This window comes from Canis lupus, chromosome 24 (assembly GCF_048164855.1).
Source record: "Canis lupus baileyi chromosome 24, mCanLup2.hap1, whole genome shotgun sequence".
Lineage (NCBI taxonomy): Eukaryota > Metazoa > Chordata > Mammalia > Carnivora > Canidae > Canis > Canis lupus.
Genome location: NC_132861.1, coordinates 5,979,709 through 6,007,661, shown reverse-complemented (window position 1 = coordinate 6,007,661; position 27,953 = coordinate 5,979,709). Strand labels below are relative to the sequence as shown.

Below are 27,953 nucleotides of genomic sequence, written 5' to 3'. Positions count from 1 at the left end.
ATAACAAGGCTTTCCCTGTAACTGAGATAATATCTATGAAATTGCCTTGTTAAAATAAAAGGATATTCTATAAATTCAAAAATTTTCTAATTCATAGATCAGATCAATCTATTAGCTTCTTTTTATTTTTATTTTTTAAGAGTTTATTTATTTATTCATGAGAGACAGAGACACAGGCAGAGGGAGAAGCAGGCTCCATGCAAGGAGCCCGATGTGGGACTTGATCCTGGATGCCAGGATCATGCCCTGGGCCAAAGGCAGGCGCCAAACCGCTGCGCCACCCAGGGATCCCTAAATATTAGTTTTCTAGCAAAGTACAAAGCTTAGAAGTTGTATCATTTGCCTCCATCATTTTACAGATGTGGGAAATAAAGATGAGATGAAGGAATCTGCCCAAAATCTCCTAAGTTCACGGCAGGGTGGGAATTATAACCAAGCTGATTATTGGTTCAAGGCTATTTCTGTAACACCATGATAGTTCAAATCAAAATTTAAAATCCATCTGATTTTGGCAGCCCTGGTGGCGCAGCGGTTTAGCGCCGCCTGCAGCCCAGGGCGTGATCCAGGAGACCCGAATGGAGTCCCACGTCAGGCTCCCTGCATGGAGCCTGCTTCTCCCTCTGCCTGTGTCTCTGCCTCTCTCTCTGTGTGTCTCTATGAATAAATAAAATAAAAAATCTTAAAAAAAAATAAAATCCATCTGATTTGTAGCTTTGTTTAAACCATAAGTTTAAAAGACCCAAACAGGATAGAGCCTATAATAGCCAAATGTTTTGATGAATTCATATTTTTAGCTGATAGTCAACTAGAAACCAAATATAATAGCAATGTTACTATCAGCATATGTTATGGATATATTATTAAATGTTAAGTGTAATAATGCCAACCTTCAGGCTTTCTAGGATATTTCTAAAATCATAAGCAATGCTATTAGATGTTTTAGGATCTATCACTTGAGAAAATTATTTTCATACAGACAAAGGAACAAACTTCTGGAAGAGGAGCTAAACAGAAGTTTGATAGTTCTTTCTTGTCTATTTCATTCCCTGAAAAATGTGTTAAACATTAACTTCACCAGTTGAATATTACAGATGAAAAAAAGGAAGATATAGAAATCCACCCAGTTCTACAATTACGGATTGAGTTTTGGAAGATGGTTTGATCTTGTAATCTTTTTTACTGGTCCTCTCTTGGCATTCATTGTCTTCTGATTAACTGAATTATATCTTCTCCTGAAATAAAAGAAGTGTTAATCATAATTCTTCAGTCATCATCATGTACAGCAAAAACATGATATGCTTATAGTACCATCCTAAACAGCCATATGTATTACCATATTATCTCATTACAGATAGAGGAAACCAACTCAAGGGCAGATAATCCAAAGGCCTGGAAGGAGTCCATGAGGTGGCCTAATGTAAAAGGCTCTGACCAAAGAGGGATGAGATGGACCATTCTGATACTGCCTCTGGAAATATGAATTAAAGCTAAGAAAGTAGAGAGAAGCCATGAAGTCAGGCAGGGAGAATAAAGAAATAAGGATCTGTGAGTAAGCCAAAGATATGTACCTAAAATTATAATAAGATTGAAACTAAGATATACCAAGGTCTGTGATATTAAAAAAATGTAGAGAGTGAAGACGGCAGTCAGTAATGAGAAGAAAAGTGAAGTAGAGACTGAACTAGTTGATTATATAAAAATAACAGCAACATTTTTAAAGAACATAATTTATGTCAGGGACTGTTCTAAATTCTATTTATTAACTGATTCACATCAACCTCACAAAATCCCTATGAAGTAGGTACTATTATTAACCCTGTTATATAGGTGTGCAAAACAAGGTTATATAGTTAGTAAGTGGATCTGGAATTTGAATCCAGAAAGGCTGAGTTCAAAGTCTATGCCTTTAACTACTTTTCTGTATGACAGACCACTATAGTAGTGAACTAAGATGTTCTGCTCAGGTTTTTAAAGCTTCCTTGAATTCTAGTTTTAATACTGTGGGCTCAGTTATACTGGGATTCCTGTTCTTGGATTTCCATGGGACCATCTTTCCTTTATTGATTTACAGATCTTTATAAAGCCAACTTCCCTACACCCTTACCTAAGAGTAGAGTCAGCTTCAATTCCCTGGAAGGTGCTTTTCACAAGTACCTTACTCAGGGAGTGATGTCAGGAAAAATGACAGAATAAGGACTTTAGAAATTTTTTTCCTCCATAAAAGCAATGGAAAAATTGGGAAAAGTGGTCAGAAGAAACTTTTTCAGAGCTCAGGAAAGTAACCAAGTACTTGCAGCAATCTTGGAGAATTTATTAAACACACTACACACACACACACACACACACACACACACACACACACACCTGAAACTTAGCAAAAATACTAAACTTTGTAGCATTTTAACTTGCCCCCTTTCCCCAGCTGTGTGGTATCCCTATGAAAAAAGTTGAAAAACTGATCCTAAAATTCATATGGAAATTAAAGAGACTCCAAAAAAAACAAAACCATCTTGAAAAAGAAGAATAAAGTTGAAATAATCACACTTACTTATTTCGAAACTTACTGAAAAGCTAGTCATCAAGACAGTATGGCACTGGCATAAGGGTAAAATTATAGATCAACAGAGAAGAGCTGAGAGTCTAGAAATGTATGTTTATGGTTGACTGATTTTTTAAAAGGGTGCAAAGACAATCAAATAAGGAAGAATAGTCCTTACAAAAAAAATGGGGGTTAGGACAACTGGATAAACATGCACAAGACTGAAACTGGACCCCAATCTTACACTATATACAAAAATTGACTAAAAATTGAATTAAAAAGAAGCTAAAGCTATAAAAACTCTTCGAAGAAAACATGTATAAATCTTTGTGCTCCTGGATTAGGCAAAAATTTCTTAGATATGATACCTAAAGCACAAGTAACCAACAAAAAAGATTCTAGGAAGCCAAGATCAATTGGGCTTCATCCAAATCAAAACTTTTTTGCCTCAAAGAACATCATTAATACAGGAAAAAAAAAACAATAACAGAATGGGAGAAAATATTTGCAAATCATGTATCTGATAAGGTCTAGTAACCAGAATATATATAAAGTACTCTTATAACACAAGACAAAAACCCAGTTTAAAAATGGGCAAAAGGGGGTGCCTGGGTGGCTCAGTTAGTTAAATGTTTGTCTTCAGCTCAGGTCATGATCCCAGGGTCCTGAGATCTAGTGACATTGGACTCCTGCTCAGTGGAGAGCCTGCTCCTCCTTCTCCCTCTACCACTCCCCCTACTTGTGCTTTCTTGCTCTCTCTCAAATAAATAAATAAATAAAATCTTTTTTAAAAAATGGGCAAAAGATTTGAACAGGCATTTCTCCAAAGAAGATATACAAATAGCAAGCAAGTACACAAAAAGATACTTAATATCATTTGTCCTGGGGTAAGTACAAATCAAAACTACAATGAGATACAACTTCACAAGTACTGGGATAGCTAGAAAAAGAAAGAGTAATAACAAATGTTGATAAAGATTTGGAGAAACTAGAATCCATATACATTGCCAGTGGGAATATAAAATGGTACAGCTGCTCTGGAAAATAATTTGGCAGTTCCTCAAAAAGGCACAAGAGTTACCAATTGACCTAGCAATTCAATTCCAAGGCATATACCCAACAGAATTAAAAACACATATGCACAAAAACTTGTGTAAGAATATTCATAGCAGCATTATTCATAATAGTCAAAGGTATAAACAACCCAAATGTCCATCAATTGATTAATGGATAAACAAAATGTGACAGATCCAAAAACTGGATTATTCAGCCACAAAAAGGAATAAAATACTTATATATGCTCCCACATGAATGACTTTGAAAAATTATGCTAAGTGACAAAGTCATGCACATAAGGCCACATATTGTTTGCTTCCATTTATAGGAAGAATAAACAAATCTATAAAGACAGAAAGTAGATTAGTGATTGGTAGGGGCTGGAGGAGGGAGGAATGGAGAATGAATGTTAATGGGTAAAGGGGTTTTGGGGGGATGTGAAAATGTTCTTTAAGTATATAGTGAGGATGGTTGTACAACTTTGTGAATATACCAAAAAGCAATGAGTTTCACTTTAAAGGGATAAATTATGTGGGAGATATAAAACTGGACCACTTATGTGGAAGAATGAAACTGGACCACTTTCTTACACCATACACACAAATCAATTCAAGATGGATAAAAGACTAACTGTGAGACAGGAATCCATCAAAATCCTAGAGGAGAACACAGGCAACAACCTCTTTGACCTCGGCAGCAGAAACTTCTTGCTAGGCACATCTCTGGAGGCAAGGAAAACAAAAGCAAAAATGAATTATTGGGACTACATCAAGATAAAAAGCTTCTGCACACCAAAGGAAACAATCAACCAAACTAAAAGGCAACCTATGGAATAGGAGAAGATATTTGCAAATAACAGATTGGATAAAGGGCTAGTATCTAAAATCTATAAAGAATTTATCAAGCTTAACACCCAAAAAACAAACAATCCAGTTAAGAAATGGCCAGAAAACATGAATAGACATTTCTCCAAAGAAGACATACAAATGGCTAACAAACATATGAAGAAATGGTAAACATCACTCATTATTAAGGAAATACAAATTAAGACCACAATGAGATACCACCTCACACCAGTCAGAATGGCTAAAATTAACAACTCAGGAAACAACAGACATTGGCAAGAATGCAAAAAAAGGGGAATCCTCTTGGACTATTAGTAGGAATGTAAATGGGTGCAGCCACTCTGGAAAACAGTATAGAAGTTTCTCAAAAAGTTAAAAATAGAACTACCCTATGACACAGCAATTATACTTCTAGGTATTTATCCAATGGATACAAAAATAGTATGATTTTAAATCTTCACTTATAAGTGAAATTTAAGAAATGAAACAGATGGGGTGCCTGGGTGGCTCATTGGTTGAGCATCTGCCTTCTGCTCAGGGCATGATCCCAGGATCCTGGGATCAAGTCCCACATCAGGCTCCCCTCAGGGAGTCTGCTTCTCCCTCTGCCTATGTCTCTCCTCTCTCTGTGTGTCTCTCATGAATAAATAAATAAAATCTTTTAAAAGAATGAAACAGATGGACATAGGGGAAAGGAAAGAAAAATATAAAAAAGATAAAGACAGAGAGGAAAGCAAACCATTATGAGACTCTTAACTACAGGCAACAAAATGAAGGTTGCTGGAGGGGACGTTTTAAGGGGGGATGCGGCAATTGGGTAAAAGGCATCCGGGAGGACACTTGATGTAATGAGCACTGGATGTTATATACAACTGATAAATCCCTAAATTTAACCCCTGAAACTAATACTACACTATATGTGAACTAACTTAAATTTAAATAGAATCTTGAAAGGAAAAAAAAGGGGGGGTAAATTTTGGGGTATATCAATTATATCTCAATATAAATATTTTTAAATGTTGTATTTTGGGAATAAGCCATTTCCTGTGCAAAGAGTTTCCTTAATTAAATAACAATGTTTTAGAATAATTTCATCTTCTGGTATAAGAGGTAATTAACCACAAGCATTCACTTATATCATATTCAAGTAATAGCTCATTATTGTTTACTATACTACATGCTTTTATATTATGCTAAGGCTGTTTTAAATAGCTTCCTTAATATCAACCATTTCCATAAGATCTAACTGACATGATGACTCTAATCATCAAGCTGAGGTACATAACTCTAAAAACATGTTTAATCTACTAGGCCTCTTTTAAAACCGTGTTTTTTGAACTGCAGGATGCAATTCAATAGTTGATTGATTTAGTGAATTATAGCAATATAAAAAATAGAACAAAACAAAATATTAGCATGCATCACACATAAGGCTAAGTATTATTTCATACATGGTTTCAGTTATATATAAATATATATGTGGGTATATTGGGTCACAATATGTGATCAGCCATGGTCAACAAAATTTGACCTGAGTATCATAGTTTTTCATTTTTCATTCCTGAGTATCATAGTTTTTAATACATGAGAGTAGCTGAGACCCTTGCAAGATTACGCAAGCATAACAGTGTTATAGCTTTGTCACTTGCAGTTTCAAATTATTGTCATATGTCTTATTTTCTTCCCACAAATAAATTCTTTGTTACTTTATTCTTTATATTCAATAAAATACTACATTGTAGAAAATAATAATAGCTGATATTTATTGAACTGGAGATTTTTCAATAATTTCTAATTCTCATATTAGCCATTCAATTTGGATTTTGTCATTCTCATCTTATAGGTGAATAAACTAAATCTGAAGGAGTTACTTACATAAAGCCACATTAAATAATAAGTGGCAGAGGCAAAAACTGATTATCTGCTCCAAACCCAGTGCAAATTTTCATTTACCACCTTAATTTTACCATACTATTTTTAAAAATACCACACTGGATTAGGTACACAAATATTTACACTGTTGTTTTGACTTGAGGTATTCTATAGTCATTCTAGGAGATGGACTTTATTTTTATTTTATTTATTTTTATTTTTATTTCTCTTTTCTTTTTTTAATTTTTAATTTTTTCAGGGCAGTTGGATGGTTCAGTCAGTTAAGTGTTTGCCTTTGGCTCAGGTCATGATCTCGGGATCCTTAGACTGAGCCTCACATCAGGCTCCCTGCTCAGTGAGGCATCTGCTTTTCCTTCTCCCTTTGCCTCAGCCCTCCACTTATGCTTGCTCTGTCGCTCTCTCTCTTTCTCAAAGAAATAAATAAAATCTTTTTTAAAAGATATTTTTTTCTTTTTTTAAGTAATCTCTATACCCAATGTGAGACTCAAACTCCTAACCCTAAGATAGATCAAGAGTTGCATGCCCTACCGACTGAGCCAGCCAGGCAACCCTTGACTTTTCTCCTTTTTTAAAAAAATTTTTTTTAGTTAAGAGAGAGAGTGAGTGCATGAGTGGGAAGAGCAGAGGGAGGGACAAGCAGACTCCATGCTGAGCGCAGAGCCCTGTGTGAAGCTCCATCTCATGACCCCGAGCTCATGACATCAGTTGAAATCAAAAGTCTGATGCTCAATGGACTAAACCACCCAAGCACCTCGATTTATCTCCTTTAATATAATGTAGTTAAAAATTATTATGAAGTATACATACTCTTTTTTTTTAATTGGCTGCCCCAATCTTACCCTACAAAAACAAATGGAAACACTAACAGCAATTAGACACAAGTATTCCGTTAATAATTACCCTGACCTCCTATATATGTTTGGTTCCAAACGAAGTTTAGGTTTTTTTCTATATTTATTTAAAATCTGTATTGTTCTTTCCTTAGTAGAACCAATGGAACCTTATAAAAAACAGCTCCTTATCTTAAATGCCCTTTTTGAGCTGGGTAGTTTTTTGTTTTTTTTAAGATCATATTTATTTATTTGAGAAAGGAAGAGAGAGAGAGAGAGAGAGCACGTGCACAAGTAGGGGGAGCAGCAGAGGGAGAGGGAGAAGCAGACACCTCCCTGCTGAGCAGGGAGTCCAGTGCAGCTAGATCTCAGGACCCTGGGATTATGACCCAAGCCAAAGGCAGACACTTAACTGACTGAACCACCCAGGCACCCCAAGCTGGGTACTTTAAATTGTGTTAAAAGTACACATATTCTTATAGAAAATACTACAAAGTACAAATATAAATTATCCATAATCCCATTATACTATTTTGTATTATAATTTTTCTTTACTACTATAGGTAAACATTTAGCTGTATCAATTATCTATTTTCCTAGAATGTAACTTTTTGTAACTTTATAATATCATCACAGTTAATTGAATTATTCCCTTAATTTTGGATATTTTGGTTGTATTTTCTCTACTCTAGCTGCTTTTCTTATCAAAAGGAGGTTCCCTGAACAATCTGTCTCTCAGTGAGTCTCAGAATTTCCTTCAGGTCCTGTGGATTCCAGGGCACTAACGATTGCCTTGTTACTTTCTTCTCTAGAGTTCTTAATCACTCTAGAACACTTTTAAGCAGAAAAAAAAAATGAGGATGTTCACACTAAAGAAAAAATAAATTTTACAGTTTTCTACTTTTAGGAATCATTACTAGTGGTATCAGCTTTTGAAGTCTTTGCTTCTAGGAAGATGATTTTTTTATAGTTATATGTGCCATGAGTCATTGTCATAAGGTTAACTATTAAGTTGGCAATTCCAAATCTCATGCTAAAAAGATCATTTCTCCTATTTATCTTAAAGGTGATATCTCTTATTTATCTATCTTTTTTTTAAGGTTTTACTTTTAAGTACTCTGTACACCCAATATGAAGCTCGAACTTACAAACCTAAGATCAAGAGTCACACGCTCCACTGACTGATCCAGCCAGAGGCCTCATACCCTTTTTTCAAATAAGTATATATAAGGATCTCTAAGATACATCTTACAGTAGCAGTATATCTCATTCATTTTGTGGCTATGGTTCCTCAAAGTAGGAATATATGTAATAGCTAATATTTAGTATCCCTCTCTGATAGATTTTTTTATAAATAGTATATCACAGTCAAATAGGTATTTTCTTCCTTTTTTTTTTCTTTTTTTTTTTTTGAGAGGGAGAGAAAGTAAGCAGGGGAGGGTGAGGGGTAGAAGGAGAGGTAGAGAGAGAATCTTAAGCAGGTCCCATGCCCAGTTCATAGCCCAACATGGGGCTACATCTCATGACCCTGAGATCATGACCTGAACTGAAATTAAGAGTTGGATGTTCAACCGACTGAGCCACCCAAGTACCTCATCTGGGTATTTTTTAATGCTCTGATTTATTCTGAACATTAGGAAACTCCATAGTCAACATTTAGCATTAGCATATGTAAGAGTATCAACCAAAAGAAACATGAAAAGCCACTAAAACTTTATTTTTAAAACACTGCTTTAAGTATAGCACATATAGAACAGTGCACAAAATAGAGAACTAAGTTCCATGAATTATAATAAAGCAAATACTCATGTAACCACTACCTAGGTCAACAAACAGAACATTGCCATCACATTGGAAAACCTTCTATTTATCCCAATCAGCATTCTACTCCTTTCTTCTTTTTTTTAAAATATTTTATTTATTTATTCATGAGAGAGAGAGAGAGGGGCAGAGACACAGGCAGAGGGAGAAGCAGGCTCCATGCAGTGAGCCTGACGAGGGACTCGATCCCGGGTCTCCAGGATCATGCCCTGGGCTGAAGGCAGTACTAAACTGCTGAGCCACCCGGGCTGCCCTCTACTCCTTTCTATTGGTAACCACTCACTATCCTATCTTCTGACACCACGGTTTAGTTAGTTGTACGTGTCTTTGAATATTATATAAATAGAAACATATTATATGTATTCTTTTATTTCTGGCCTCTTTTCCCTAATACTGTAGTAATTATTCATGATTTTGTGTGAGCTGGAGTTTGTTTTTATTGTTATTATTCATATGTATATAATGTTACTATTCATAAATATATGAATATTTGTTTTTACATAAGAATAACATATGTATGAATATATATCTCTCAAAAAATCCTATCCAATCTACTATTGATGGATATTTGAGTTCAGTCTATGGCTGTTATGAATAAAGCTGCTATGAACATTCTTGTACAGGTTTTTTGGTATAAATATATGCACTACTCTTTTAAATATATAACTAAGAGTGCAATTGTTGGTTTATAGAGTAGGTGTATGATCAGCTAAATGTATAAAGTAATACTAAACACTATTCCAAAGTGGTTGCATAAATTTACAATTCTTCCATATATTTGATAACACTTGGAATCATCAATCTTTAAAATTGTGGTGGCCTCTCATAATTTTAATTTGCATTCCATTGAATAAGTAATGATTTAAGTCCATTGGCCATTTGGATATGCCCCTCTGTGAGGTGCTTAATACTAAAACTTGGTTTAAAGACTAAAACTTAAAAATAAATAAATAAATAAATAAACAAATAAAGACTAAAACTTGAATCAAAAAGTTACTAAATTCCAGAGTTGAGATAGTAACTCAGAATAACAATATTTTAAAGTATAACCAATTATATATAACTAATTTGGAAGGTTATAGGTATATAGAAATGTTTCAATTTGAGTTATGTGGGTTATTAATATTTCCAGAAAGTTTTTTTCCCATTTGTATGATCATTTATTCACTCATGAATTCATTTAAAAAATTAGTAAACACCTATTTATTTATGCCAGGCACTGTATTCAACATTAGGTTCCATCGAAGGTGGAAGTGACATATCCAAAATCAAGCCTGTGCATTGCCAGAGGGCACAGACCAGCTTACTGAGCAGGTATCCCAGACCATGTCATCCACCTCTGATGCACTAGCACCTCCAGCTCAGTTCAGGCCTATGGCATGGAAGGATCCAAAGAGGAACTGATCATCAGGATGATATAGCAGGGGACAAGGAGGAATGGGTTGGCATCCAGGTCATCTACTTCAGTGTCCTTTAGTATCATCTTTCCCAATTTGACAATTAAGTGGATGAGAATCACTTATACATGGCCTGGAAAGGACATGGAAAACAGGGCTTTGACCGGGTAGGTCACCCCATCAGAGGAAGAGAAAGCCCACACTTTATTCACTTGTGAGTCAGCTTGATACATGAAGACTGCAGCTGCACTGTAGCCCTATTCTCTCCTCCAAACCTATTTCCTTCCCTTACCCTTGAGGTACTCATTCTAATAATGCTCACAAGCAAACTTCCTGCATGCTGATTTCCATTTCAGAGTGTACTCCCTGAGAGATCCAATGTACAACAGTATTCAGTGGAAAACTAAACCGTCCTAACAGACCTATAGTCTAATAGTACAGATGTGTGTGTATATGTTAATATGTAATTAGAATGAATTTTATTTGCATTTTCAAAATCTTTCCCCATTATTTAAGCAAATTTGAATAAAGAGGTATTATCTTTCTACAAGAAATTTGATTTGGAAGATAAATGTAACAATAAAAAAGAAATAAGTAGGGTAATTGTGCAGAAAGAGTTACTGTAGCATGGGATGCCTGGGTGGTTCCGCAGTTTAGCGCCTGCCTTTGGCCCAGGATGTGATCCTGGAGTCCCGGGATCGAGTCCCACATCGGGCTCCCTGCATAAAGCCTGCTTCTCCCTCTGCCTGTGTCTCTGCCTCTCTCATGAATAAATAAAATCTTAAAGAAAAAAAAGAGGGTTACTGTTGCAGGCCTAAAACTGCTGCCCTCAGAAAGACCTGTATGCAAGACTGGTTTAGTGGTAAAAAGTTCTCAACACTAATATAGAACTTTCCTTAAATGAAAAGGAATGGCTCACTGTACTTAAACTGTACAAACAATATGGTTTTCTGTCTATATATCTTCCTTCTGGAAGTTGGGAATTTAGTATATGTTAAGCAGAGGTTACCTACATGACTGGTCCCCAGTAAAACACCTGGGCTCAGTACCTAATGAATTTCCCTGGAAGATAAAATTTCATATGTTGTCACACATGTTACATGACCTATTGTTGGAGGAATGAAGTGTGTCCTATGTGACTGTACTAGAGGATTTTAAGAAGCTTGTGCCTAGTTTCCTCCAAACTTCATCCCATACACCTTTTTCCTTTGATGATTTTTCTTTGTATCCTTTGGCTGCAATACATCCTAGCTGTATGCACAAATATACATTGAGTCCTGTGAGTTGTTCTCGCAAATCACTGAACATAGGACTGGCCTTGGGGCCCCCAAGTATACTAGTTTTCAGAGGGAAGTAATTTTCCAGAATTTAATGTTTTAACCATATTATATTTCTATTGATAAAAATGTACAGGATAATGAATTATAATTTATTGATTTTATTTTTAAAGATTTATTTATTCATGACAGACACAGAGAGGGGGGTGTGTGCAGAGACACAGGCTGAGGGAGAAGCAGGTTCCATGAAGGGAGCCTGATGTGGGACTCAATCCCAGGTCTCCAGGATCAGGCCCTGGGCTGAAGGCGGCGCTAAACCGCTAAGCCACCCGGGCTGCCCCATGAATCATAATTTAAAATATTTATGACTACTCAAGGAAAATACACTTTCATCTAGCTATCAATATATTGGACAAAATGTTGCTATCCCATAAATCTCCACCAAAAATACTTGCTATAATATACCTTGAATGTCCATATTTGAAAAGAATTCTGATTTACAGCTAATTTTATATCATGGATTACTTTTTTCATATTGTTAAGTTATATAAGGATATATTGCCCCCACTACATAGAAAAGGTTATGTAAGACAAGGATTACCTGGATTAATTCTTCTGTACTCAGTACAGAACAAGAAAATTATGGGTAGATATAACCTCCTAAACCCATAAAATATTCCTCTGTTCTTTATTCATGCTACATTGCTTTTATTTGCATAGGAAAACACAGTTTATTATTTTATTTATTTAAATTTTTAAAGATTTTACTTATTTATTCATGAGAGACAGAGAGAGAGAGAGAGAGAGAACGAGAGAGGCAGAGACACAGGCAGAGGGAGAAGCAGTCCCACTTCATGCCAGAAGCCTGAAGTGGGACTTGATCCTGGGACTCCAGGATCAGGCCCTGGGCTGAAGGTGGTGCTAAACCGCTGAGCCACCTGGGCTGCCCAGGAAAACACAGTTTAAACTGCACTGTCCTCTACACTAATTTCAGTGTCCACATTTCATCAGTAAAAAAGTTAAGGCTGGTAATTTAATTGTATTTATATTGTTAATGGTGTAGATTTATGTTCCTCTTGGGTAGGGTATTGTTTTAGTTTAGAAAATAAGAACTTATCATATTGGAAGACAAAACATATTCTTGGGATCTACAAAAATGTATATAAATAGTGAATAGAGAGCACAAAGTTCTTTAAGTTCTTCTACCATCTGTCTGTTATTTTATATCATTGCTATAAAATCTAGAAGTTACGCTTCCAAAATATAATGGACACCTGTTTTGTCGTACCATTCACATGCAAATATAATTAATTAGAAAGGAAAGATATAGTTAGACTTACATTTTCACTAGATTCTCTTTCACTCTAGGCAGTTGATCCATCTGTTGCCTTTTAGAAACTTGGTATGAGTCAGAGATCTGAAATACAAACATTTGAGCATTTGATCTCTTATTTCATGACTGATTTTGGAGATAAGAGTTAATAGTCCATTCTCAATTAACTCTTTTATACCAGTATTAAAAGGTTTTTAAAGATTCTGGAAACTCCTTTATCTCAACCCCACATTCCATGTAGTATTTAAAATAAATAGAGGAAATTGTGAAAAGCATATCATTTTGTGATATAAAGATCATTGAAGGTTTTCATAATAAACATTGAATATAAATAATACATACACTTTGCCATTAAGAAAGATATGACAATAGTTTGAATTCTAGAAATTATAGATCAAACTAAAAGGATAACTCAGGAAGCAAATATACAAAATATTCCCTTAATCTAGGAAACTTTTATCTCCTTTTTACGTTTTTATAAAAGCTATAAATTTTCCTTTTACTTTCTATATTTAGAAAGTTGGTACATTTTCTCCCATAATTCCAACATATGTTTGTTTACCAAACCAAACCAATCAAAAGCCTAGAAGACTGAAAAATGTAATTTACAGTGAGAGGAAACTCTTAAAATTTGGAAGACAATAAAAGTTACCTGTGACATTTTAGCTAGGTATATACGGCACTCATTGTTGGTCTTATGGTAAGCCTACAGGAAAGATATAAAAGTAAATAATCTAACATCAGAGAGGATTTGCAATACTAGCAAGACTATTCCTAAGTCAAGTTTATGTCTCTATACTGTTTTTTAAAATAGTGTAGGAAATAGTTTTGTAAGCATTTTGGGATAATAATATAGTAGATTTGTAGATAACATATTAAAAATAATGGCAGTCACAAAGAAATATCTAGTATAGAATGAAAACAAACCTTTGAATCTTGTTCCAATCTCAGTGCACAGTCTTTCACTTAATTTTCAAGGCTCCTTTTCTCTTTTTCTAGCTATTTAAGCAATGTATTTAAGGATTCCTGAAAATATGAATAGTAAATTTTTACATGAACTCATGCTCAAAATAGCAGTAAGAAATTTCTTCTTTGGTAAATTCCTCTACCTCATAATGTTCTGTGACTTCAAATTCTCTAAAATGTACCTACTAAGTAATAGTAATAATAATAATTAGAATATTTATTGAACCCTAACAACATGCCAAGTCAGTACCTGTGCTAAGTGCTTTCCACAGATTATTTCATTTAATCCTTATAAAATCCATGAAGATGACTAATATATTTATTTCCATTTTACTGTTGAGAAAACGGCATCTGACAGATATTGAATAACTGGTACAAAGACATACAGCTAATAAGTGGTAGAGCTGGAATTAGAACCCAGGTAGTTTGGAGTGCTACTACCAGTGGCTGGCTCAGTCAGTGGAGCGTGCGACTCTTGACCTTGAGCCATACGTTAAAGATTTTAAAATAAAATCTTAAAAAAAAGAACCCAGGTAATCTGACTCCAAAGCCCACACATACTAAATAAACAATTATATATTTTTCATATGACTGATACCAGTGTAACAACAGTACAGTAGAGGAATAGACCATAAAGTTAATGACCAGGAGAAATGAGAGAATATTGCAAAGTGGGACAGTTCTGGAAACTAAGACCTCAGTCCAAATGCCATTCATCACAAATAGTTGGAGCTAAATATAGGTTTAGCCAAATGCCAGAGAAATACTGCATTACACCAATTTGGTTTAAAAATTTAATCCCTAAACCAACAACTAATTATTTGCAGTAACTCCAATTATTTCTCATATTCTTACACATTACCACAATAACATTAAAAAAAATCTCCAAATTGAATTCTACATAACCCTTGTTGGTCATGATCTAGGTAACTGAATATATTAAAAGAAACATTTAAAGAAAAACAGAAGCAGCTGATTTAAATATCCACAAAGTGACACTGCAAGATATTTTAGAGCTCATACCCTCCTCCTGAAAAACAGCTAATTCTCTAAAAATGCTTCTAGATACTTAATACTTATTAGAATTTTAAAAATTGTATTGATAGGATAATTAGGTCAGCTGAAACAAGACAAGTTCTTGTCTCTAAAAATAACACCAGTGATAAAACAAATCCCTTGTTGTGACAATTCTTCACTATGTATATTTGATAACCATTAAAACATAACTGGGTGTTATTTCTTAGGCAGGCATTATTTGTCTTTGAATATCATACATTGGGCATCATAAATGGCTTTCAGTCCCTTCCCCCAAATATAAACTTGCTCCAGAAGAAAGTCCATGAAAGCTCCACAAATTTAAGAGGTTAAACTGGGTTATCTTATAGAAAATTAAGCCCTTATGAAATAAACCACTGCTCAAGTATGAAGAGTTTTTAAATTCAAATCAAGGAGTGATGGAAGTAGTTCAAAATTTTTGCTGTACAGATCCTTGCTAGGGGAATTCCAAGCTTAGCCTACCATAGTAATATGGTTTAGTTACATCATTTGTTAAATGCATTTTTATAAATGTAAAAGAGAATTTAACTCTTTTTAATATTGTTTCAATGGAAAAATGCACTCTAAGTTCTAAGAGAAATTAGCTTATTAATAAACTAATACTGGAATACAAGTTATTTTATATTAAAGATGACCAGAATGAAATATAATCCCAAACTCTAGAAACTCATATAAGAAATGTGCATAAGAAATGGGTAAAATTTAAAAAAAAAAAAGAAATGAGGAAAATTCGGGATGGCTGGGTGGCTCAGTGGTTGAGCGCCTGCCTTTGGCTCAGGTCGTGATCCCAAGGTCTTGGGATCAAGTACCACATCAGGCTCCCCACAGGGAGCCTGATTTTCCCTCTGCCTTTGTCTCTGCCTCTCTCTGTGTGTCTCTCATGAATGAATAAATAAAATCTTAAAAAAACAGAAATAGGCAAAATTCAAGGCAATATATGATTAAATGCCAAAATGTGAAATATAGATAATAAATGCCTTACAAGTTTTTAAAAGAAGCTGATCAACATGGGCTAGAGCACTCAGGATCCCCCAAAGAGGAAGGATTTGGATGGACAAAAAAGAGGGAGACAGGAGAGATTGATATTGATCAAAGACGAGTCAAAATGATTGCTTAGTGGTAATAATAGAGCTGAAGCAAAATATTTGAGCAATAAATAAGAAATAAGGTAACATAAATAAGGAAGGACCTGTTTAATAGAAGATTTAGACTGCCAGGCTCAGGAAGTAAAACACTGGGAGCTATTGGAAATTATTAAACAAGTGGCATGATGAAAGCAGAGGGTTAGGAATACTAATCAAGTGGCAGTTCTTATGACAGAAGAGTGTTTTCTGTTATTTCTTGATGTGGATTTGCAGTTCTAAGCTTTGTAGCTTAAATTTATTTATTTATTTATTTATTTATTTACTTACTTACTTACTTACTTACTTACTTACTTATTGAGAGTGTGAGCGAGGTGGGGTGGTGGGAAGGACAGAGGGAGAGAGAGAGAGAATCTCAAGCTAGAACACAGAGCCAGACACAGAGCACCATCTCACAATCCTGAGATCTTGACCTGAGCTGAAATCAAGAATCAGACACTCAACCAACTGAACTACTCAGGTTCCCCCAAAGCTTAAATATTTTTAATATGCTTTCTTTGGGTTAGACTATATCTCACTACTATTCCTATCCTGACTAAATTCTTTGTCATTTAATTTTACAATTCATTAATTTTACTCAAAATACATTAAAAAAATACATTCATCGAGCAGCTCCTATGTGCCAGACATTGTGCTAAGGATACCACTGAGAATTACAAATCCAGACCCTGTCCTCATTGAGCTGAGTGTCTTATATGGTTTACCTTTATGAATGTTACATAAAAGCTTGAGAAGAATCTGTATTCTGTCTTTGGATGGAATACTTTATAAATGTCAATTGATTGTGTTGTTTGACACTGCTGTTCAGGTCAATTATGTCTTTATTGATTTTCCTCCCTTTTTGACTTATCAATTACTGATACGTTCAGTATTGAAGTCTCTAACTTTAATAGTGGATTTGTCTATTTTTCCTCCATTAATTCATCAAAATCACCATTTAAGTGTTCCTGCTAGTTTTTGTTTCCAGCATCTTCTGTTCCAGGTAAGCAGAGGTTAGTGACTATCTGGATTTGTCTATTTATTAGATTTCAGGATGGGAGTTTGCCTAGCAAACTCAGGTCACTGACTGACTGATTTTCAGATTATTTACCTCTTGCTTGTTGTAATGACAGCACTATGAATATTGGAGCCGAAACCAGAAGTTGCAACTGTTCTTGGTCCTCTTTTCTAATTGGAACAAAAAGAATACGTTCTCCAAATCAGTGGTTACACACCCTACACATGAAAACTTATTAGTTTGCTTAGTGGTAATACTACATCTGGCAAAGCAACTGCAGTTGGGGCTACTAACTGGTTAAGCCTGCAATGGCCTACAGTGTTTCTCCAAAATATATCCAGTTTTTGGGACACCTGGGTGGCTCAGTGGTTGAGCATCTGCCTTCGGCTCAGGGTGTGATCCCTGGGTCCTGGGATCAAGTCCTACATTGGGCTCCCCATGGGGAGCCTGCTTCTCCCTTTGCCTATGTCTCTGCTTCTATGTGTCTCTCATGAGTAAATAAATAAAATCTTAAAAAAAAATTCAGTTTTTGCAGAGCCCAGACTGGCAAATTAAACAGAGTAATAGCAGGCACTAGGACCCTTGCATCTTTTAGGTTTTTAATTGTGATACTAATCACTGCTGTCTTCCCTGGGATAAAAAAAATGGTTTTTGCTTTACAATTTTGGCATTGGGTTAGGATGGGACAGTTTCTAAAGCTCCCATTTTGTTTTTCCCATTGTAATAGTTTTTACTTCAGAGATGAAGGTCTAGTGTGGGGGTTAACTTCAACTGCCAAGTATATCTGTTTTAATTATGTACTCAGGGACTGGCAAAATGACAACCATGGGGGTAGAGGAGTCTACAGACACATGGAGCCCATGTGATTTGGACTCTAGGCCTAGATTCCTATTTGAGGAATCAATGTCAACTCAGATCTCAAAATGTCTGGTTGTTTCCTTTTCCACAGTGTACAGGCACCCACATAAATGGTTAGAGGCCTTTTTGGGGGAAGATTGGAGATATGGTCATGATATATATGTGGACTGTTATAGGGTCCTTTCTCCTAGGAACCCAGGCACCTCTTTGGTCAATGATTTCTGGAACTGAAAAGTGGTTAAGATCTGGGAAATGATCAAAGAATTGTGCTTTCTATTGGGTTAACTGTCCTCAGCCTCCTGCTCCCCCATTCTGTTTTTTTTTTTTAATAGATGTTGAACAGCACCCTCATTAACTGACCTGGCAGCCAGAAGAGGTGGAGGCAGATCTTGAGGGGAGAACCCACTGCTTTATCAGAGAGAGGACTCTGTAGCATCTTCTAAAACAGTGAGTATTCTAGCCCTTACTAGAAGTATACCTGGGCCAGAGGGTCCAGCTGGAGTTGCAGAGTCAATATCCTTAGGCCCATCCAGCCAGATGTCCTCTTATACTTTCCAGGATTCCTGGTTATTCTTTTTAGGGCCCTATCTTTTGCATAACACACGTGCATGGCCTGAGCATTTATTTTTTTATTTATTTTTTATATTTTTTTTCTTTATTTATGATAGTCACAGAGAGAGAGACAGAGAGAGAGAGAGAGAGAGAGGCAGAGACACAGGCAGAGGGAGAAGCAGGCTCCCTGCACTGGGAGTCCGACGTGGGATTCGATCCCGGGTCTCCAGGATCATGCCCTGGGCCAAAAGCAGGCGCCAAACCGCTGCGCCACCCAGGGATCTCGGCCTGAGCATTTAAATGTCTCTGGAACTCTGTAACTCACAATCTGGTCTTCAGCTTTATTATTCTATGGTGTCTGCCCTTCTACTACGGGTATAGAAGACTTTTACCACCAAGACACTCTGGTTTTCACTCTTAAATATTAGTGCTTGTTCACTGTTCTCAGTCTCATTTATCCTTACACAGGGTGTCACTACAACTTAAAAATAACTCCATCTTTTCCAAATGCCTACATCTTGGATTCTTCTATAACATTTCCCTCTGTCATAACATTTTCCAAGGTCACCATCAGTGAGGTTTTTAGCAGTTGAACTGCTGCACTGAACCAGGATCTGCTATTGCCATATCTACAAATCAGGACAGCATCCTCTGCCTGCCACACAGTAAGTGAGCCAGGCCCAAATCCCCATCTTACCTCCTGTTTTTTTTTTTTTTTTTTTTTTTTTCGGTTGTTTTGTTTTGTTTTGTTTTGCATCACTCCCAGTACATCTAGTTGTAGGCTTAGTCTTCTGAGAAGCAGACACCAAGATGGGATTAAATGTGAAAGGATTCTGTTATCAGAAATGCCTGCCTGAGAGGAAATAGGGTAAGAGCAGAAGGATGGGAAAGTAGTTTGATTATAATGCAAGTCTGAGCCTTAGGGAAGGGGAAAGGGAAAGAAAGTTAGGTAGAAGTAGAAGCATGCTAGGCTGGCATGCAGCCTAAGGAAAGTTTGGCAAAACCATCAAGGAATCCTTAAGCCAAAGTCACGGACAATGGAGTCCCATGTTTCCCAGGAATAGGGTTGCTTTTAGTATCCTCCCTATACCTACATGGGCAAAGAGCAGCCCATGGGAGGTGTGGCTTTGATGCAAAAAATAGTAATGTATTTTGAAGCCCAATTCCTCAATTAACTTCCCTATTCTGGGAAGTCTGTGAGATGCATTCTCTGGGGAGCCACACTAACAGTCTTTTCTTTTCTTTTTTAGGATTTTATTTATTCATTTGAGAAAGAGAGAGACACAGAGATAGACAGAGAGAGAGATCGCATGAGCATGAGGAGCAGGTGGAGAAGAAGAGGAAGAAGTAGATTCCCCGCTGAGCCGGGAGCCCAACATGGGGCTGCATCCCAGGACCTGGAAGTCATGACTTAAGCAGAAGGCAGACGCTTAACCATCTGAGCCACGTAGGCACCTCACTAACCATTTTTTAAGGGCATTTCCATTTTACAACTGAAGAACTGTCCAATGTCCTACCTTAGCCATTTGTTTTCTGTGAGTAGTGCAAGGGGAGAGAGCTGAGAGTTCCATTATTCGAACCACATATTTTTGTTTAATTCCATCATTCTTAGACCTCTATCTCATTCTCATCCTCCTCTGTGCCTGAAGGCCCCAAATCCAGAGCTTCTGCAGTTTAATTTCTCCAGTGGGGGGGGGGGGGACACTAACTGAAGGAAAGTATCCTATGTGGGATGGCAGAGGGGTCCCAGTGGCCAACTGTTCCATGTCTATATGTTCAACTAATTTCCCAGTTTCCTTCCTCATCTCCACCTTTTTCAATACTTGGGGCTGCCAAGTTCCAATGCACTAAGCAGGTCTAAAGAGTGACTGCTTTGTTTTTACTCATATGCCTTCCTCTTGCCAACTGCTTGTTGTTACTTTCTCAACTTTGTCAAGTGAATGACTACGGTCCACCTGAGGATCTTCAAAAATTTGTTTAAGTCTCTCACCTCCTGAGATCTTCTATATTCTCCTTATCCATTATAAACTATCATTTCACTGCTAATAAATATCACATCCAAATCTAAATCTGTGTGCCTATTCTTAACATTTGCTTGATGCCTCAATTTTACCAAAACCACTTTAAAACAATGTTACACAACTTCTATCCCAATAAACCCAATTCTTTAATGGTACCAGGCATAGTTTTCTAATTTCACATGGGATATTTGGATTTGGTTAGGAGGGAGTATTTTAGGACTTCTGTACATAGTAAGAAGAGTAGGAAGAAGGGTTTGTGAGACAGGGTAAGAGTGAATATGCCAAACAATGAATTGTAGTACTCGTTAAAATTTTTTTCCTAACAGATCTCAGGCCTGAGAGCCTACTACATATACCATCTACCTTCTTAATTTTATAACAGAAAAAAAAAAATCTTGACCAAAATGGGAACCATTATAATTAAGCACATTTTTAAAAGCACCATACTACTACTACTATTCACTAATAGTTCTTCAATAATTTATACTCAACACAGTGAATTATAAAATGGACTGTATTCAAGATGGTAGCTACCCATCCTGGTACTTGAGTTAGGAATTCCTAAATTAAAAAATGTTTAAAAATGGCAAAATGTTAATTTCATAAGTTTGTATATACATGTGGAAAACATATTAAGCAGAAACTTCATATCAGATGTGGACCCCTTGCCTTGTCCTTCTGACTTTCTTCGTATACCTTCAGCTTTAACATCTTGATTTCTTATCCTTCCAGCCTATAACACACCATCTTCCAGCTCTGCGCTTGTTTGTTCCCCTTTGAGTCTGCATGGAGACACACAGTACAGTATTTTCTCGTTAGCCTTAGGACTGCTCCTACAAGTAGAATTCCTGGGACCCACCTCACTTTTCTTCCCTGAGCCTGCTTCCTACAGTTGAGTTTTAGATGCACCATGCTTTGATATTATGCAATAACTCAGGAAAGTAGGATGGTTCATTAGGGCAAGCCCACGGGAATAAGGCAAACATAAAAATAAACTGTCTCAATTAATGGCATCTGTCATATCAACAGACTAAAAAAAATCATGTGATCAGATCAATAGATGCAGAAAAAGCATTTGACAAAATCCAACACCCACTGATACCAAAAACTCTCAATAAACTAGGAATAAAAAAAATAAAATAAAAAAATAAACTAGGAATAGAGGGGAACTTCCTCAACTTGATGAAGAATTATCTTAAACAACAACAACAATTATAGTAACATCATACTTAATGGTTAGAAACTTGAAGCTTTCCCACTAAGATCAGACGTACAAGGTAAGGATGACCCCTCTCATCACTTGCAACATGACACTAGAAGTCCTTGCTAATATAATAAGGCAAGACAAGGCATAAAATGTATACAGATTGGGAAAGAAAATAAAACTATCTTTGTTTGCAGACAACATGATCATCTACATAGAATATTCAAGATAATCAACAACAAGCTCTGGAACTAATAAGAGATTATAACAAGGTTGCAGAATACAAGGCTAATATATGAAAATCAACTGTTTTGCCAAAGGTCAGTTGAAAAGGATCTCTTTGTTCTGGGTGTTCTATTTCTGGGCTTTCTATTCTGTTTTATTTATATGTCTATCCTTTTGCTAATACTAATCTTGATTACTGTAGCTTTTTGGTAAATCTTGAGGTTAGTAAACAACAGTCCTCCAATTTTGTTCTTCTTTTTCAACATCATATTGGCTGTTTGGGTCTTTTACTTCTCCTATAAACTTTAGAATCAGTTCATCAATATCCATAAAATAACATGTTGGAATTTTGATTGAGATTGCATTGGATTTATAGATTATGGTGGGAAGAACTGACATCTTGACAATATAGAGTCTTCCTATTCATGAAAATGGAATATCTTTTCCATGTATTTAGTTCTTTGATTTTGTTCATCATAGTTTTGTAGTTTTCCCTATCCAGATCTTACACACATCTTGTTAGATCTATATCTAAGTATTTCATTTTGGGGGGGTGCTAATATAAATGGTATTGTGTTCTTAGATTTCAAATTCTACTTGTTCATTACCAGTAAAACAAAGGAACAAAGATAGTCTCTTTTCCACAAATGGTGCCAGAACAACTGGACATCCACATGCAAAAAAACTAATCTAGACATCTTATACCCTTCACAAAAATTAACCCAAAGTAGATCACAGATCTAAATGTAAGATGCAAAATGAGGGGCGCCTGGGTGGCTCAATCAGTCAGCCTATGACTCTTGATTTCTGCTCAGGTCATGATCTCAGGGTTGTGCAATTGAGCCCTGCGTCAGGCTCTGTGCTCAGCACAGTCTGCTGGTCCCTCTCCTTCTGCTCCTCCCCCTGCTTGAGCACTCTCTCTCTCTCTCTCTCTCAAAGAAATAAAATCTTTAAAAAATAAAAATAAAAAGAAGTCTGGCAGTATCTTATAAAACTAAACATACTCTTACCATATGACCCAGTGATTGCCCTCCTTGGTATTTGCCCAAAGGAGTTGAAACTTATGTCCGTACAAAACCTGCATATGGATGTTTATATAAGCTTTATTCATAGCTACTAAAACTGGGAAGAAACCAAGATGCCCTTCAATAGGTGGATGGACAAATGAACCATGATACATCCAGACAATGAAATATTATTCAGCACTAAAAATAAATGAACTATTGGAAAACACATGAAGGAATCTTAAATTCATATTACTAAAACCAATCTGAAAAGACTGGATCTATAGGACATTCTGGAAAAAGCAAAACTATGCAGACAATAAAAAGATCAGTGATTGCCAGGGGTTGGGGGTGGATAGTGGGGAGGAACAGGTGGAACACGGAGGATTTTTAGGGCAGTGAAAATACTCTGTATTATATTATAAGGATCAATATATGTCATCATACATTTTCCAAACTCATAAAACATACAACACCAAGAGTAAATTCTAAGGTAAATTATGGACTTTGGGTGATTATGATGAGTCAGTATAGATTCATTCCAGTAATGGAATGAATAATGCTGATAATAAGGAGGCTATGTGTAGGGGTAAGGAGTATGCGGGAAATCTCTGTGCCTTCCATCCAAATTTGTTAAGAACTTAGAACTGCTCTAAAAAAGGTATTAACTAATTAATTTAAAAAACTGTCCTGGGGAGAACATGAGAACACATTCGGGATTTTGTAAAAACTGTATTAGTCATTAAATACTCTGGATCATTAAATGCAAGATATTTGTAATTATCCATTTATAAAATTATTATAAACATCAGAAATCCTTTAAAATTATAAAATTATACTACAGTAACTTCAAGGTTCATTCTAGATTTTGCTTCTTTATTTTACTAACTCCAAAATGAACTATTTTTTAAATGTTTTTATCAAAGTCACATATTCTCTTATCCCATCACTTCTAATTCATTAGAAGACCCATAATTTAATGTGCTTGATCTTCCCGAGGAGCTTGTTTTAGCTAATTATATAATCAATGGTCACACACTAGGAAACTATAGCCTGAAAAAACATACTAAAGCCAGAGGTAAATTGAAGACTACACTGGAAATTAACCAAAAAGAAATCGCGTACACAAAAATTAATTCTCTTATCATGGAAGAGGTGTTTTGTTTTGTTTCTGATACTAATTAGTTCTTAGTATTTCACCTATGATCATGTCTTAATTTGCTTGGAAAAGATCATTTTCTAACAGCACATTGAAACTATATGGCAGATATAGCACTTTAGGGGTAAGAATAAGAAATTTTAGGATGCTTTTACATACCTGAAATCAAATATACTTAGTTGTGCTTTTCTTAAGCCCCTTTTTTCTATCCTAAGTAAAAAGGAAACTCTATCAGCCACCAATTTTTTAAGCAATGGTAATTGCTATACTATACTAAAGAACACATAAAAATTACAAGTGAAAAAAATCACTCTACTGAATGGTTACAAGAGAAAAAATATGAGAATATAATTACAGCTCCTAGATATGCAGTACTTTTCAATGAAGGCAATTGCAGCAATGAATGAATACAGCCTCTGCGTGCTTAAATATCAAGTGCCCCCTTGTGGACAACATTGTTATTAAATTCATATATAAAATATGTGTTCCTTGTTTTGTGATTTGAGGCTACACCTGTCTCCAAACTGACACATGATCTTTGAGAACACAAACTTGGTAATATCTGGGACAGAATACATCAGGAAGCAGCCTCAGATGGATTCTACATATCTACCACTAGTCAGATGACTAGTGGGAATTTCTCCTCTTGCTTTGTTTATATCACATTCTTGATAATCCAAGATCCCTTCAATAATCCTTTCACTATATGGCAGATATATCACTTTAAACACAAATATATTTAGGAGTGTCAATAGTGTTTTAGATTCGTTACTATTAATGCCTGGCTATCAGGTTCTAAAATGTATATTTATGGCTTTAAAAACAAAATTTCTAAGAATGTTCTGAAGGTGGAAATGACCAAATTGAACCTACTGGGAGCATGATGCCACTACAGTGAGGTAATAGTTCCCTGGAAGGTCCAAACTGGGCTAAATGTTTGTCCAGGATCCCATAAAGCAGCATAACTAAAAGAAGAATCTGAATCACAACAAAGGGGATTCAGGAAAATGATATGGGGCATCAGGATGAACAAAAGAGTAGGATGCTGATTAAAGACATCAGCAGTCAACATGTAGAATTAAATGGACGAAAATAGAGAATGATATGAGGGGAGAGTCTTGTTTCTTTGAAGGCTCAAGTGCATGATGAAGAGACTAGTCCAGCTGTTTGAAATGCCTCTCCTACTAAGGCAGGGCAAGGAGAGATTTTATGGTTCGTCTTAAGGAAAGCTAAAACATCCTTCAGAAAGGAAACTAGGTAAATATCCAAAAGTTAATATTGCAAGAAGTCAATTGACCAAAGGATTAACTTGCAAAGAGGCCAATTCACCAAGGATTCTAAATTTACCAAATTATCCAAAACTTGCTTTTAGGAGAATCTTCCATGCATGTGAACTTATAACCTAAACATATTCTTTTTTGGAATATATTTTTCAATGATGATACTAAATGCTAAGCCATTTTCATAAGTTTTAGCTTTTAACAAATTGAACATTCTTTAAAATGCTAGGGTTACAATCATAAGAATGTATTCAATGATTTAGATTTTGGCAAATTAATTTCCTATGACTTGATTTTCTACAAATTGATCAAGAGTCTTCCAGAGAACATTTAATGTGAAACTCAAAATTTTCCTAAATATTGTTTCTCTGTTTCCATACTTTTTCCTTCATGTCCCCCATCATCAGATAGCTTTGTTGGCTTTGGGAGCAGGATCTTCTGTGCTATCTCCATCTGACTGACAGAGTGTGTGTTCTGGTGAGAGTTTTCCCTGAAGGGTCCAAGCTGTCTGGGTATAATGAGAAACAAAGGAATGCACTGATGGGAAAAAGAAGCAGAGAGAAATAGAAGTTCTGTGGTTTGAATGTCTGTGTCCTTCCCAAATTCATATGTTGAAATCCTAATGCCTCATATGATGATATACAGAGGTGGGGACTTTGGGAGATGCTCAGGTTATGGGGATAGAAGCCTCAAGAATAGAATTAATGCTCTTATAAAAAAGACTCCACAGAGGTTCTTAGCCCTCTCCCACCATGGAGGGCACAGCAAGAAGGAGTCATCTCTGAATCAGAAATCAAGCTATTACCAAACACCATATATGCTGATGCCTTGATCTTGGGACTTCCAGACTCTAATGAGAAATAAATTTCTGTTGTTTGTAAGCCACCCCGTCTGCGGTATTTTTTTTATGGCAGCCAGAACAGACTATAAGATAAGGGGTCATCAATTTTATGACTCCTGATGAATCAAGGAATAGCATTTCCATCATGCAATAGAGTTGACCACAGGGTTATGGTAGAACTTTTTGATCAACACTTTATAGTAACTTTTCACAAGAGAGACTATCTTGTACATCTTTCCCTGAGGGATATAGATCCCCTAAATCTGTTATTATTGTTGTTGTTATTTTATATATTAGTGTTTTGCAATAGAACCTATTGTGATGTCTGCTAAAAAATGCAATGTCCAGGCCTTATCCCAGACCTACCCAATAAGGATCTCTGGGTGGTAAACCCAAGAATATACACTTTTAATAAATTTTTCACCATGATTCATGGTTTGATAATTAAAGGACCCCAACTCTATATACTGACCAGCAACTAAGAACATGGCAGCATTGGACCGTAAAGGGAGGCAGGGAAGTAAAGGGGCCAATCATCCTTTCTGTTTGTGGCACAGTGTAATAGATATTCAGCTTGAGTGGGCCTAAATAAAGTAATCAAAGAGAGAAGACATCAGCTACCAGTATGCTAGTAGTGACAGTAAAGCACTCAAAGATTACTCAAAACACCGCTGGGGAACCACCTACGGATGGGGCTGTCCACCAGGAGCCATAAAGTTCTGATAAAGAGTTCATCTGAATCCTCAGCTTCATATTCTAATTGGATATTAATGAGGAGGCCTAGAATGCCATGTCAGAACCAGAAAAACAGCTTCTGCTCATCAGAGTCAGCAAAGCCTAATTATCCTTAACTTTGAATCATTTGGAATGCTTAAAACAGATCCTAGTCTTCCAGTGAATGGCTACAGATCTTTGTTCAATACACCACAAAATTCTTGGAGATAACATTAGGTAGACACTAGGTTCTTCTGGTAGATGTAAATAAAAGGGGTTAGAAAGCCCAGCAACCCCAAGAGAAGTAAAATTTCTGTTCTTTTTATTATATCCCAAAAGAAGCCCCTGTTCTCTGGACAGGTACTAAAAGACCACAGAATTCTATAGTTTTAAGAGGTACCAGAATATTCACAACTTCTGTAACAGCACAGCTGAATAAGTGAAAACATACTGCACAACTTATCCTTGCCCTTATTTCCTTGAAATGGGCTAAACTTAATTTCACAACTGGCTTGTTCTAAGGCAGCTTAGAGCTCCCTCTAAAGTTCGAGTTATCAAAGAAGGGATGAAGGGAACTAACACTTTATCAAGGGAAGTGCTTACTCTGTATTATGCATGATACTATTTGCTTTATGTATCTCTAATAATCTTTATGACAACCTTGCAAGAGAGCATAATTAACTCCATTTTACAGATGAGGAAATTAAGCCTCAGACAGATGAAATAATTTCCTTAATGCCCCATAGTCTGAATTTGAACCAGGATAGTCTAATTCTAAAAGCCATGTTTCTGGGCAAGGTGGGTTAAACCCACTCCATTGTCTCACCCCTTTTTTTTCCACTACACAACATTTTCTTTCAATAGCCTGTCTTCTAATTAACTTGCTTCTAACCTGCTTACCTTGTTCCCCTTTGAATCAATAATGTGCTGGAATTTCAAATTA

The 27,953-nt window shown here is 36.0% G+C and overlaps 1 protein-coding gene across 1 annotated transcript in view; it reads right to left on the bottom strand.

Annotated features, from left to right (window-relative positions):
• Nucleotides 1-653: 653 nt before the first annotated feature.
• The window catches only part of CCDC169 (coiled-coil domain containing 169), a 42,612-nt gene continuing 15,312 nt past the window's right edge, over nucleotides 654-27,953 (bottom strand). The window contains 4 exon segments of the mRNA XM_072797413.1: nucleotides 654-1,232; nucleotides 12,999-13,075; nucleotides 13,644-13,697; nucleotides 13,919-14,017. Coding sequence (XP_072653514.1) covers nucleotides 1,133-1,232; nucleotides 12,999-13,075; nucleotides 13,644-13,697; nucleotides 13,919-14,017 — 330 coding nt within the window. The 3' untranslated portion in view covers nucleotides 654-1,132.